This window comes from Tetrao urogallus, assembly GCF_951394365.1.
Source record: "Tetrao urogallus genome assembly, contig: scaffold_136, whole genome shotgun sequence".
Taxonomy (NCBI): domain Eukaryota; kingdom Metazoa; phylum Chordata; class Aves; order Galliformes; family Phasianidae; genus Tetrao; species Tetrao urogallus.
In genome coordinates, this window is record NW_027638825.1 from 26,012 (window position 1) to 39,380 (window position 13,369).

A 13,369-nucleotide genomic window follows, 5' to 3' on the forward strand; every position below is an offset into this window, starting at 1 on the left:
TGACAGTGCTCTCGGTGGGCAGGCTGAGCTCTGTGCTGCTGGAGGCCGATGGCCCACGGCCTTTCGGTGCGGGGTCTGTGTGGACAGCATGCCTTTACTCTGTCTATGTGGTGCCAAATCCCCCTTTGCCATCGTTTTCCCCGTAGTGACGTTCGTTACCCCGTCGCTCCGTTCCTTTGCTGAAGCGTCACCTCGGGGCTCTTTCTCCCGGGTTCTCATTGTGTACAGTTCTGATCTGTTGTAGCTGTTGGCAGTATTAAAGTGGTGAGTGAACGGCTGCGTCCTTTCCCTGCTTTGTGCCTCGTTGTGCTGCTCTCCCTGCGCTGTGTTTGTTGGCTGGGGGGCAGTGGAGGGGGGGGGTTGGTGCGTCTCGAAGCCCCTGAGGGGCGCCCTGCTGTGATGTGGGGGCAGCAGGAGGGGTGGGGGTCCTTTGCCTCCATCCTTCAGCACAGCACACACAACATCCATTCATGCACATCTCTTTATTGCGTCGGTTTGGTTTGTTCCTAAGCGAAGCTGCGCCGATGGCTGAACAGCGAGAGCAGGCAGGGCTCGGCTACGGCAGGACGGATTTATTTACAAGCAGCCAAGAGCAAATCGAGCTCCAAGCAGCGCAATGCCCAGCGCCCCAGCGCCCGTTTCCTCTTCTGCTCCGTGGGGGAGCCCAGCTGGGTGCTGCCCCAGAGGAAACGGCCGTGATGTGGGGCAGGCAGGGCAGCTGGGGCCCCTCCTGGCGTGGGCTCGGATGTGGGGGGCAGCTTATAGAAAAAAACAGGGGGTTGGGGAACTCGGTGTTGTCCTTTTGGCTCTGCTCAGCAGAACGGTGAGGTGGGACCGCAGCCGGCTCTTCTGAGGGGGGGAGAGAGAAGGGAAACTTCCCCATTGCTGCCAGCTCTTTGGGGCTGGGGTCGCAGCCCCCAGCGTGGCACCAGGTGCCTCCCCCCCCCCCACCCCTCGCCCCCCCTACCTGCTCAGAAGAGACCGCAGTCCTTGAGGTTCTCCTTGATGATGACATCTGTGACGGCGTCGAAGACGAACTTGACGTTCTGCGTGTCTGTGGCACAGGTCATGTGGCTGTAGATCTCCTTCACGTCCTTCCGCATGTTGAGATCCAGGAATTGGGTCTTGATGTAATTCCCTGCATCTTCGAACGTGTTGGGACCTGGGCAGGGAGCGGTGGGGCTGGGGCTGGGGCTGGGGGCTCCCTGGAGCCGTCGCTGCTCTCCGTCCTGGTCCCGCAGCCCCCCTTCCCCATCTGCACCCCATCACTCACCATCATACTCAGGGAAGCAGATGCTGAGGTGCACCTTCTTGATCTTCTCCTCGAAGAGGTCCTTCTTGTTGAGGAAGAGGATGATGGACGTGGCGGCGAAGAACTTGTGGTTGCATATACTGTTGAAGAGGTGCAGGGATTCGTGCATGCGGTTCTGCCAGCGAAAAGGGGACAAGCGTGGGGCTGTGGGCAGCGCTTCCCAAAGGAGCCCTGCTGTGAGCAAATGCACTTTCCCGGCCCTGCAGCCCCCGGTCCCACGTCCCCACCGCAGTTTCCCCCCCATCCCTCACTCACCACCTCATCATCCTCCACCAGCACCATGTCGTAGGCGCTCAGCGCCCCGCAGAAGATGATGCACGTCACCCCCTCAAAGCAGTGGATCCATTTCTTGCGCTCTGATCTCTGCCCCCCGACGTCAAACATCCTAAAGGGGAGGGGGGGAGACACGGGCAGGCTGTGTCAGCTGTGTCACCTCCCTTGTGGGGGTCAGGGGGGAGGTGACATCTGCTGCTACGTGGGTTGGTGGCCCCGGGCACGTTGCCCTGCCCCCGGGGGGCTGCGCCCGCACCTGAAGTTGAGGTCCTTAACGGAGAACTTGGTCTCGATGATGCCGGTGGTTTTCACGCGGGAGCGCAGCACGTCCTGCTCGTTGGGGAGATACCCGGGGGCCGTGATGCGGTCCAGCTGGTTCAGGTAGCTGCAGGGACAGCCGTGTGCCGTGGGGGTCGCTGCGCTCCCCAGGGTTATGGGGTGGGAATGGGGGGTCGGGGCGGCGCTCACTATGCGGCCGAGTCGTTGAGCTGATACTCGGCAGCCCGGTCGAAGCACGCCTGCACGCCGCCGTCCTTCCACAGCTTCTTGATGCAGTCCACCAGCTCCGGGGGCATCGTGCCCTCCTCGATGGAGTCCGCCAGGTTGAAGAGCTGCCTCCCGTCGTCCTGCGGGGACGCGCTGCCCTTCAACACCTCGGTCCCCTCCCCACCGCCGGCCGCCGCCGCCGCCTCCCCCTGTGCCCCTCACCCACCGCCCGTCCCGACTCGGCGTAGTCGATGCCCAGCGTGCTCATGGCGCGGATGATGGCCAGGATGGACTGCAGGATGTTCCCGTAGATGACGGCTTTGAACTCCATGCATTCCTCAGGTGTGTATCCATCCTGGTGGATGATCCTGGGGGGGGGGGACGTTGGCCGTACCGTCAGGCTGCTCCCTGCCTCCCCAGCACAGCTCCGTTCTGCTCTGGGGGTTCCGGGCAGCAGGGAGACCCCGACCCCACAGCCCCCCGCAATGGGGGGAAGCATCTGGCCCGCAAGGACGCGGCCCCACTCACTTCATCTGCTTCACGATGGTGCTCTTCCCCGATTCTCCGGCCCCTGCGGAAAGAGTGGGGGACACCTCAGCCAGTAGGGACCCCCGCCATGGGCGCTGCAGGGACTCCCATGGGGCTGGGCGCCCACCGTGGCGATGCGGGGCTCCGATGCTGTAAGCAGCTTAGGGCAGCACAGGAAGCTGCTTAGAATTAGGGCGCTAATCGCCTTCACCCTGTGCCCCCCGCCCCCCAGCTCTGCCACCGCTGCCACTTGCTGCCCCCCGGCCCTGTGCTATGGGGGGGGGGGGTCCCTTCCTGTGCCCATCACGGGGCTTGGGGGAGATGCCGTGGTCCCACCTCCCGCAGGTGTCACCGCTCCATTCCCTGTGCCCACGTTGTCCCTTTGGTGCCCAGCACCCGTCTGTGTGCCGCAGGGCCAGGGCTGAGGGGGCACCCAGCTCATAAGGAGGGGATGGGGATGGAGATGGGGTGGGGATGGGACATAGGAGAAAGAAGGTTGGCATGGGGTGGAGTGCGATGAGGATGAAGTGAGGATGGGGATGGCGTGAGGGTGGGATGGAGATGGGGATGCAGATGGGATGGGGGCTGTGTGTCCTCCTATGGGACCCCCAGGGCACCTTTCTCCCCATGCCTCCCCCCTCCCCATTACTTCTCCATGCCCATCCCCACCCTCAGCGGGATCCCAGTGCCGCACATGGGGCCACGGGAACAATCCCCATACCCTCCCTGTTCCCAAGCACAAAGAATAAAGACATGGGGACAATTTCACGTCCCCCCATTGCCACCCCCCCCCCCCTTCCACCCTACCGAGCAGCAGCAGCTTCACCGTCTTCGCCTCCTTATCCGCATCCTCCTGCAGCTTCTTCTCCAGCTCCTTGGACCTCTTGGCCATCTCCTTGTCCTCGGCGCTCGCCCCGCTCCCCATCTCCTCGTCCTCCTCTGCCAAAGCTTCGAGCTCCTCCAGGTCCCCGCGCTCTTCCAGGTCTCCTCGGGTTGGGTGCACGCACCCCTGGGGATGCGGGCAGAGAAACACTTTTAGGGGGGGAACCCGAAAAGGCCGCACCGGAGCGCTGGGCTGGCTGCTTGCGGGCCGGCTGCCCCCCGCGTTCTCCCTTAATTCCCCATGGATAAACCCGATTTCTGGGGCCCGGAGGGATTTGGGGGGGCTTTTTTTATCGCTCCTCCACGTGACCTGTGGAAATCCAATTAGCCCAAGATGGCAAAGATTAGGGGCTGGGGGGGACGGGGGGGGGGAATTGGTGGGAAGATGGGCGCGGGGCGTTACGTAAGGATGGGGGCCTGAAACCCCACGGGAGATGGGAAACCCCCAGGGATGTGGGGTGCCGGCACTGAGGGCTGTGGGGTTTGTATAGGGATGGGCTCAGCCCCATTCGTGTCCATTGCCCCCCCCCGCTGGGGTCGTGGGGTTCCTCGTGCTGGGAAATGGAGCTAATTAGCGCGAGCCGCTAACGAGCGCCCATAATCTGCGCTGCTGCGCCGCTCGCCTCCCGCTGCATAAGCTCTTTATGGGTGCTCAGCCTTCCTCCCCCCACCCCACTCCTCCTCCTCCCCCCCCCCCCCCATCCCTGTCCCCACCCCACATTTCTGGGTGTCACCAAAGGGGGGGGGGGGGCGCACACCCCGCTGCCCCCCCGCGTCCCCACAGCGGTGGCCGTGAGCCCCTCTGCACCCCACAGCACCGCCTGGGTGCCATCCCCCCCCCCCCCCCAGCTGTCCCCCCTCCTGCGCTGCTGACAAAGGGCGGCCGTCCCTCGCCGTCCCCGCGGACACAACGCCTCTAATGAACGCGGCGCTAATGAAGGGGGGCCCAATTAAAATACCATCGCCAAGGGCTGGGACTGCGCCCGGACGTCACGCAGCGCTCAGCCCGGGGTCGTTCTCAACCACCCCCCCCTCCGCCCCCTCTCTCCCCAATGTCCCCCTAATGGCACTGCACCCCTCCCGCATGGCGTGGGGTGCGGGGAGACCGGACGGCTAAAAATCCTCCCCTAAAAATACCGCATCCTCCAGCGCCGGGCTGGGGGCTCTCAGCCCCTTTTGTGCCCGTCCCGTCCGGAGCGGTGGCGCAGGTAGGGGGCACGCGGGGACCATGGGGGGGGGGGACGGGGGACGACAGGCGGTGACACCCCCAGAGCGCGGCCCTCGGCTGTTGGAGTGCGGTTGCCCTGTGGGGGGGTCCGGCGGGGGGGCACAAAGGGATCGGAGGAGGCACTGATGCTGTTTTTGGGGTGGGGGGTCCCTTGTTTGGGGGAGGCACAGCGCTGGAGGGGATGGTGCTGTGTTTTGGGTGGGGGGGCCAATGCCGTAACTCCTGAAGGGGGGGGGGCACAGTGCTGCTGGAGGTGCCAATGGGGAGGGGGGGGGGGGAAGGGGGTCCCTTTTGGGGGACTGCTATCTCAATCTCTAAGCCCCCCCCACCCCCAGCAGGGTGTGGGGGTGATGCTGGGGTTGAGGTCCGTCCTGGGGTCCTGTCCTGAAGGTGGGGGGGGGGAGGGAAGGGATGAGGTTTCCCCTCCTCTGGGGCTTTGGAGCCCGTCCGTGGGGGGGGGCAGCGATGCTCATCTCGAGGAGGTGCTGCCCCGTCTGGGGGTGGTTGATGGGGCCGGGGGGGGGCACTGCGCCCTGGGGCGGCTCGTTGCGCGTCCCCGTGCGGGGCTCTGCTGCTGCCGGAGGCATCGATGCTATTTTTTGGAGGGGGGGTCCGACACCGAATCTCTCTGGGGGCGGAGCGGCGCTGCTGGAGGAACCGACGCCACTTTGGCAGAGGGGGGGGTGGGCAATAGCAGCACCCCACGTCCCGGGGCTTCACACCGCTCGGCTGGGGGCAGCACCGATCCCCATCCTCCATGGCTTCTCGCCCCGCCCCTCGGTGCGGCCGCGCGTTCCGGCAGCCTTCATCCCTCCTCCTCCTCCTCTTCCTCCTCCTCCCGCCCCATCCTCTTCCTCGGTCGCTTCCGGGCTCTCCCTCCGCCGGGGACTTTGCTCGGGCTCCGCTTCCCGCATCAATCATCAACCCGGGGGGGAGGGACCGCCGCCATTCCCGGCCCCCCCCCCCCCCCCCCCAACCCCCCCGCACCGTCCCCGCAGCGCTATGGCCGCCCCGGCCCACTTCCCCTTCAAGAAGCGGGGCAGCCTGCAAGCGGCCGGCCCCGCAGGTGAGCCCCCCCCGACCCGTAATGCTGTGCCTGCGGTGGAGGGGGGAAGCGGTGGGGGGACGGACGGACGTGCGTGGGGTTCGGGTGAGCGGTGCGGGGCTGCGCTGCTCCTGGGGGGCTTGGGGGAGGGCGGTCCCGGTGTTGCGTCCCTTCCCATCCCTTCCCATCCCTTCCCATCCCATCCCTCCCCATCTCCCCCCTTCCGTTCGGGCAGTGAGGGGTGGGTGTGGGGGGGGCTCTGCGGCTGTGCTGTGGCGCAGCGCTGTGTGCGTTGTGGGGGGGGGGAAGGAGGAAGAGGAGGAGGAGGAGGAGGAGGAAGGCTGCGCTGGCACATACGCGGGGCTGTGCCCCCCCCCCCTTCCCCCCTCAGTGCTGCGGATGGGGTCGGGGGGTTTCCCCGTGGCAGCTCGAGTGAGCTGTGACATGGGCACCTTCGGCGGTGCCGTGGGGGGGTCCCACAGCTGCCCCCCGCTGTCACCCCCACTGCTTTAACATCCCCCCCCTTACGGTGAGCGTGGGGGGGGGGGGAGATGGCGCTGCCTCTGTGTGCCCCCGATGCTGTGGGATGCGGATCCCAGGGGGCTGTGGAGGGGCTGCAGACCCCCCTCCCCCCGGACCCCCCCCCCCCGGGGGGCTCACACGCTGTCTGTGCCTGCAGAGGTGCGGGGGGGCTCCCGGCCGTTGCAGTCGGCTCGTTCCCTGCCCGGCACCCCGCACTGCCTCAAGCATTTCCCAGTCGATCTGCGCACCTCCATGGACGGCAAATACAAAGAGATCGCCGAGGTGAGTCATCCCTGCACCGAGTCGGCCGGGTCTCAGCTTCTGGAAGGGGGGGGGCGTTGGATGTGGGGGGGCTCAGCTGCCTCCTGATCCCCAGTGCGCCTCCCTGTGCCCGTGGTGGCAGCGCGGTGACGCCGTGCTCTGCAATGAGTTGGGGGTTGGAAGGAGGGCGATGGCGGCGGGCTGAGGACGGGTTCAGCTCACGTCAGGGCTGGCAGCGGGCTGAGGACGGACGCAGCTCGTGACACGGTGGCCACGCAGGAGCTGTTCTGCCGCTCGCTGGCCGAGAGCGAAATGCGGACAGCGCCGTACGAGTTCCCTGAAGAAAGCCCCATCGAGCAGCTGGAGGAGCGGCGGCAGCGCCTGGAGCGCCAGATCAGCCAGGATGTCAAGTAAGGGGGCGTCCCCCCCCCGTCCCCCCCCATCCCGTGGGTGTCCCCCCCTCCTGGGGACGGCCGCCGTCACCCCGGGGCTGTCCGTCCTCTGTGCCCGCTCTGTCCTCTCCCGTGGGTGTCACGCTTGCTGTCTGATTTCCTGGTTTATCTGGGCTCTGTCCGTTCCTGTGGGGCATTAACGGGGTGTTTTCTCTCCCCCCCCCCCCCCCCTCACCCCCCCCACATCCCCTCTCTCCTCCCGGCATCCCCAGACTTGAGCCCGACATTTTGCTCAGAGCCAAACAGGACTTCCTGAAAGTTGACAGTGCCGCCGACTTACAGTGAGTGTCCGGCGCGGTGACACCGGGGCTCAGGGACCCCCCCCAGCCCCCCCACACCCCCCCCCAACAGCCCCAACACAGAGCCAAGAGCTGCCCCCCGCCCTGTGTCCACGCTGGCACTGAAAGGGTTAACGCACCGCGGGCAGGAGGCGTAGGGATGGGATTTTGGGGTGATGGGGGCGATGGGCGCAGCGTGGCCCTGCCCCCCCCCTCCCCCCAGCACTGCGTGTCCCCTCCCTCCTGTCTCTGCTTGGGGCTGTCTGTGTCACGAGTCGTTTCGTTCTCTGTCCCACCGCCACTTCTCGTTGTGCTCTGTGGGGTCGGGGGATGCATCCGTGCGTTGGGGCCGGGGTGGGGGGGCACAGCGGGGTTGGGGATGCCCCCAGCCTCCCTCCTCATCCCTGGGGGGGGGGGGGGGGGGTTCCCAGCACCGTGCTGATGGCTGCGCCCCCAGGCTCCTCAAGGAGCAGCACGAGGACCGCGTGGATCACATCCCCAAGGACCGCGAGGCGCTGCTGGAGCGCGAGTTCCAACGGGTCACCATCTCCGGGGAGGAGAAGTGTGGGGTGAGAACCCCCCCATAACGAGTTGGGCCCCACGGGTGATGTTTTGTTTTGGGGGGGGGGGGGATGAAACCCCCACTTCTTCTTGATTTCCCACCCCAGGTGCCCTTCACCGACCTGCTGGACGCGGCCAAGAGCGTGGTGAAGGCGCTGTTCCTGCGTGAGAAATACATGGGGCTGTCCCTGCAGAGCTTCTGCAAGACCACCGCCCGCTTCCTGCAGGAGCTCTCCGAGAAGCCCCTGGAGACCCGCAGCTACGAGGAGGTGCCCGAGACCCCCGTGGCTGCCGGTGAGTGGGGGGCAGAGGGGTCCCAGCGCCGGCTGTGGGGTTCCTCTCGCTGAGTTCCATGGTTCTGTGTGCTTTTGGGGTCTCTCCTTGCCGCAGACGCTGCCGTGCACCCCCCGTTTGCAGAGCAGCACCCCTATGAGAAGTGGGACCCGCAGAGCATGCCGGCCGACCTGGGCTTTGGGTTGAAGATGGTGGATGGCGTGGTGCACGTCTACACCAAGCAGGACCTCACTGACAAGTAGGGGGGGGGCGCCGCAAAGGGGGCGGTGGGCGGTGGGAGATGTGGGGATGTAAGCACCTCTATCCCCCCGCCCCCCAGGAGCACGGAGCTGGACCTGCCCTACCCCGACCTGCAGGAGTTCATCGCCGACATGAATTTCCTGATGGCTTTGATCATCAACGGGCCCATGTGAGGAGCAAGGGGGGGAAGGGGGGGAACACCATGGGGACGTTGCTGGTGGCTTTGGCTGTGATGTGCGGCGCCGGCTTCTATCCCACGTCCTCACCTCCATCCTGGGGTCGTCGTGGGTGCGCCCTGCTGCGCACCCACCTTTGGGGAGGGATGTTCTCCCTTCTCTCCCCACGCTGACCGCCCTCTCCCCGCTCTCCCCCCCCTGGGCAGCAAATCCTTTTGCTACCGCCGCCTGCAGTACCTGAGCTCCAAGTTCCAGATGCACGTGCTGCTCAACGAGATGAAGGAGCTGGCAGCCCAGAAGAAGGTGCCCCACCGTGACTTCTACAACATCCGCAAGGTACTGCAGGGCTGTGCTGGGGGGGGGCGCCTGGGGGGCTTTGAGACCTGAGCACCCACTGTGCTTCCCAGGTGGACACTCACATCCACGCCTCGTCCTGCATGAACCAGAAGCACCTCCTGCGCTTCATCAAGAGGGCCATGAAGAAGCACCTGGACGAGATCGTCCACGTGGAGAAAGGCAAGGAGCAGACGCTCAAGGAGGTCTTTGAGACCATGAATCTCACCGCCTACGACCTCAGCGTGGACACTCTGGACGTCCACGCGGTACGGGGCCGTCCCCAGAGCTTGGGGATGAGTGGGGCCTTCAGCTCAGCCCTGGCCGTGGGGGGAAGCCTTCTTCTCCAGGGCCGTAGAGTGGTGGGAGATCTTCCTCTCTGTCCCATGGTGGCGGGGTGCCGGGAGGGCTTCTTCTTCAGGGCCATCCTACAGTGGTGGGATGGTGGGGTGGCATCTGCAGTGCCAGTGCAGGGTGGTGGGGTGGTGGGAGATCATCTTCTCTGGGTCCATCCCATGGTGGTGGGGTGGTGGGAGATCATCTTCTCTGGGTCCATCCCACGGTGGTGGGGTGGTGGGAGATCATCTTCTCTGGGTCCATCCTATGGTGGTGGGGTGGTGGGAGATCATCTTCTCTGGGTCCATCCTATGGTGGTGGGGTGGTGGGAGATCATCTTCTCTGGGTCCATCCTATGGTGGTGGGGTGGTGGGAGATCATCTTCTCTGGGTCCATCCTATGGTGGTGGGGTGGTGGGAGATCATCTTCTCTGGGTCCATCCCACGGTGGTGGGGTGGTGGGAGATCATCTTCTCTGGGTCCATCCCACGGTGGTGGGGTGGTGGGAGATCATCTTCTCTGGGTCCATCCCATGGTGGTGGGGTGGTGGGAGATCATCTTCTCTGGGTCCATCCCATGGTGGTGGGGTGGTGGGAGATCATCTTCTCTGGGTCCATCCTATGGTGGTGGGGTGGTGGGAGATCATCTTCTCTGGGTCCATCCCATGGTGGTGGGGTGGTGGGAGATCATCTTCTCTGGGTCCATCCTATGGTGGTGGGGTGGTGGGAGATCATCTTCTCTGGGTCCATCCCATGGTGGTGGGGTGGTGGGAGATCATCTTCTCTGGGTCCATCCCACGGTGGTGGGGTGGTGGGAGATCATCTTCTCTGGGTCCATCCCACGGTGGTGGGGTGCTGGGAGGTGGGATCTGCTCCGGGCTGTGCTGCAGTGCTGGGAGCTGAAAGCCCTGCATGTGGGCCTTGTGTGCGTTGGGGGGGGGGGTCTCACGTTGTTGCCCCCATTCCAGGACCGCAACACTTTCCACCGCTTTGACAAATTCAATGCCAAGTACAACCCCATCGGGGAGTCCATCCTGAGGGAGATCTTCATCAAGACGGACAACCGCGTCTCGGGGAAGTACTTTGCACACATCATCAAGGTGAGCCCCGCATCCCCACGGTGCCGCCGCCATCCCCGCGCTGCCGGCTGTGGCTGATGCCCTCTGTTCCCTCCTGAGGCAGGAGGTGATGTCAGACCTGGAGGAGAGCAAGTACCAGAACGCCGAGCTGCGCCTCTCCATCTACGGCCGCTCTCGTGACGAGTGGGACAAGCTGGCCTGCTGGGCCGTCAACCACCGCGTCCACTCCAACAACGTCCGCTGGCTGGTGCAGGTGCCCCGGCTCTTGTGAGTGCCCAGCCCCGGGGCTTTGGGTCCTGATGGTGCTGGGGGCCCCGGTCTTATGGGGAGGGTTTGGGAGCTGGGTGAGATGGGACGCAGCGCCGGGCTCTTAAGCGTTGTCCATCCACGTTCAGTGATGTTTACCGGACCAAGAAGCAATTGGCCAACTTCCAGGAGATGCTGGAGAACATCTTCCTGCCCCTCTACGAGGCCACCATCCACCCTGCCCGGCACCCCGAGCTGCACCTCTTCCTGGAGCACGTGAGCGCTGCGCCCCGACCCCCCGCCTCCCATCCTCACGGCTGGGCCACCGCCTCCCCCCTTTATGGCTGTGGGGGTCCTGGCGGGGGGCTGACCGTCCCACTTGGCCTTGGACCCCCAGGTGGACGGCTTCGACAGCGTGGACGACGAATCCAAACCGGAGCATCACATCTTCAACCTGGACAGCCCTCTGCCGGGGAACTGGGTGGAGGAGGACAACCCGCCCTACTCCTACTACCTGTACTACATGTACGCCAACATGACGGTGCTCAACCACCTCCGCAGGTGAGGGTGTGTGGATCCCACGGCCCCGGGGGGGAGGTGGGGGGCGTCGGGGTCGGGGACCCACGGCTGTCCCCACACGCAGGAAGCGGGGCTTCCACACCTTCGTGCTGCGCCCACACTGCGGCGAGGCCGGCCCCATCCATCACCTCGTGTCGGGCTTCATGGTGTCGGAGAACATCTCGCACGGCTTGCTGCTGCGCAAGGTGAGCGGGGCCGGGGGGCTCGGCCGGGGGGTCTCGGTGCAGCCCTGGGCCCCCCCCTCACCCTGCCGTGCCCCCCAGGCCCCCGTGCTGCAGTACCTGTACTACCTGGCGCAGATCGGCATCGCCATGTCGCCGCTGAGCAACAACAGCCTCTTCCTCAGCTACCACCGCAACCCCCTGCCCGAGTATCTCTCGCGGGGGCTCATGGTCTCCCTCTCCACCGATGATCCCCTCCAGTTCCACTTCACCAAGGTGAGGTGGCGGGGGGAGGGTCTGCGGGTCACCAAGCCCTCCTGACCCGGAATGGCTCGGGGCAGCCACCGGGCGGATGGATGAGGGGGCAGTGGTGGCCGTGGGGTTGGTGGTGGCCATGGGGATGGGATGGGCTCAGTGGTGGCCAATGGGATGGAGTTGGGGGCCATGGGGATGGGGTCGGTGGTGGCTGTGGGGTTGGTAGTGGCCGTGGGGATGGGGTTGGTGATGGCTGTGGGGAAAGAGTTGGTGGCCAGGTCCTTTGAGGTGGGGTCACGGATGGCTATGGGGTTGGTAGTGGCCGTGGGGAGGGGATGGGGTCAGTGGTGGCCGTGGGATGGGGTCAGTGATGGCTGTGGGGTTGGTGGTGGCCATGGGGAGGGGATGGGGTCAGTGGTGGCCAGTGGATGGAGTTGGGGGCCATGGGGATGGGGTCGGTGGTGGCTGTGGGGTTGATAGTGGTCATGGGGAGGGGATAGGGTCAGTGGTGGCCATGGGGATGGGGTCAGTGGTGGCCATGGGGATGGGGTCAGTGGTGGCTGTGGGGATGGAGTCAGTGGTGGCCATGGGGATGGGGTCAGTGGTGGCCATGGGGATGGGGTCAGTGGTGGCTGTGGGGATGGAGTCAGTGGTGGCCATGGGGATGGGGTCAGTGGTGGCCATGGGGATGGGGTCAGTGGTGGCTGTGGGGATGGAGTCAGTGGTGGCCATGGGGATGGGGTCAGTGGTGGCTGTGGGGAAAGAGTTGGTGGCCAGGTCCTTTGAGGTGGGGTCACGGATGGCTATGGGGTTGGTAGTGGCCGTGGGGAGGGGATGGGGTCAGTGGTGGCTGTGGGGATGGGGTCAGTGATGGCTGTGGGCTCGGTGGTGGCCATGGGGATGGAGTCAGTGGTGGCTGTGGGGATGGGGTCGGTGATGGCTTTGAGGTTGGTGGTGGCTGTGGGGAAGGAGTTGGTGGACAACTGTGTCCTTTGGGGTGGGGTCAGTGATGCTCATGGGGTTGGTGGTGGCCACAGGGATGGCATGGAGTCTGTGGTGGCTGTGGGGTTGGTGGTGGCTGTGGGAAAGAGTTGGTGGCCAGGTCCTTTGGGGTGGGGTCACTGATGGCTATGGGGATGGTAGTGGCCATGGGGAGGGGATGGGGTCAGTGATGGCTGTGGGGTTGGTGGTGGCCACAGGGATGGGATGGGCTCGGTGGTGGCCATGGGGATGGAGTCAGTGGTGGCTGTGGGGATGGGGTTGGTGATGGCTGTGGGGTCGGTGATGGCTGTGGGGAAGGAGTTGGTGGCCGGGTCCTTTGGGGTGGGGACACTGATGGCCATGGGGTTGGTGGTGGCCATGGGGCTGGGGTCGGTGATGGCCGTGGGGTGGGTGGTGGCCATGGCCATGGAATGGAGTCAGCGGTGGCTGATAGGACGGGCTTGGCCATGGCCCAGAACAAGAAGGAGCCACCAAGCTGTGGAGGATTCAGGAGATCCAGAGGGAGTGGGGGAGAACCTTCGGACCCCCTTCCCCATGTGGGGGGAGGTTATGGGGGGCTGCTAAGGCCGCATTCCCCCCCCCCCAGGAGCCGCTGATGGAGGAGTACAGCATCGCCACGCAGGTGTGGAAGCTGAGCTCCTGCGACATGTGCGAGTTGGCCCGCAACAGCGTCCTCATGAGCGGCTTCTCCCATAAGGTACCACCACCCCTCAACCGGGGACCCTCCAGCTGGCTGCACGTCGTCCCCCCCCTGCATCCCTCTGCTTCTCTCTGCCCCCAGGTGAAGAGCTACTGGCTGGGCCCCCACTACCTGAAAGAGGGGCCGGAAGGGAACGACATCC

At 65.4% G+C, this 13,369-nt stretch overlaps 2 protein-coding genes across 2 annotated transcripts; one reads left to right on the top strand and one right to left on the bottom strand.

Moving 5' to 3' along the window:
• Positions 1 to 971: 971 nt before the first annotated feature.
• Positions 972 to 3,524, bottom strand: GNAT2 (G protein subunit alpha transducin 2; the record flags this gene model as incomplete). Its single annotated transcript, XM_079551183.1, has 8 exons — positions 972 to 1,162; positions 1,274 to 1,427; positions 1,568 to 1,697; positions 1,842 to 1,970; positions 2,054 to 2,211; positions 2,298 to 2,439; positions 2,600 to 2,642; positions 3,407 to 3,524. The coding sequence occupies 8 exons, from the start codon at positions 3,522 to 3,524 to the stop codon at positions 972 to 974; spliced, it is 1,065 nt and encodes a 354-aa protein (XP_079407309.1).
• Positions 3,525 to 5,711: 2,187 nt separating this feature from the next.
• Positions 5,712 to 13,365, top strand: AMPD2 (adenosine monophosphate deaminase 2; the record flags this gene model as incomplete). The annotated part of the gene is made up of 18 exons (XM_079551186.1): positions 5,712 to 5,775; positions 6,434 to 6,558; positions 6,817 to 6,947; positions 7,202 to 7,270; positions 7,725 to 7,836; positions 7,936 to 8,122; positions 8,219 to 8,360; positions 8,442 to 8,531; positions 8,745 to 8,874; positions 8,946 to 9,140; positions 10,174 to 10,305; positions 10,388 to 10,551; positions 10,680 to 10,806; positions 10,928 to 11,091; positions 11,174 to 11,294; positions 11,373 to 11,546; positions 13,114 to 13,224; positions 13,309 to 13,365. Coding segments are annotated over 18 exons (2,295 nt in total), but the record flags the coding sequence as incomplete, so codon positions are not given.
• Positions 13,366 to 13,369: the final 4 nt, after the last annotated feature.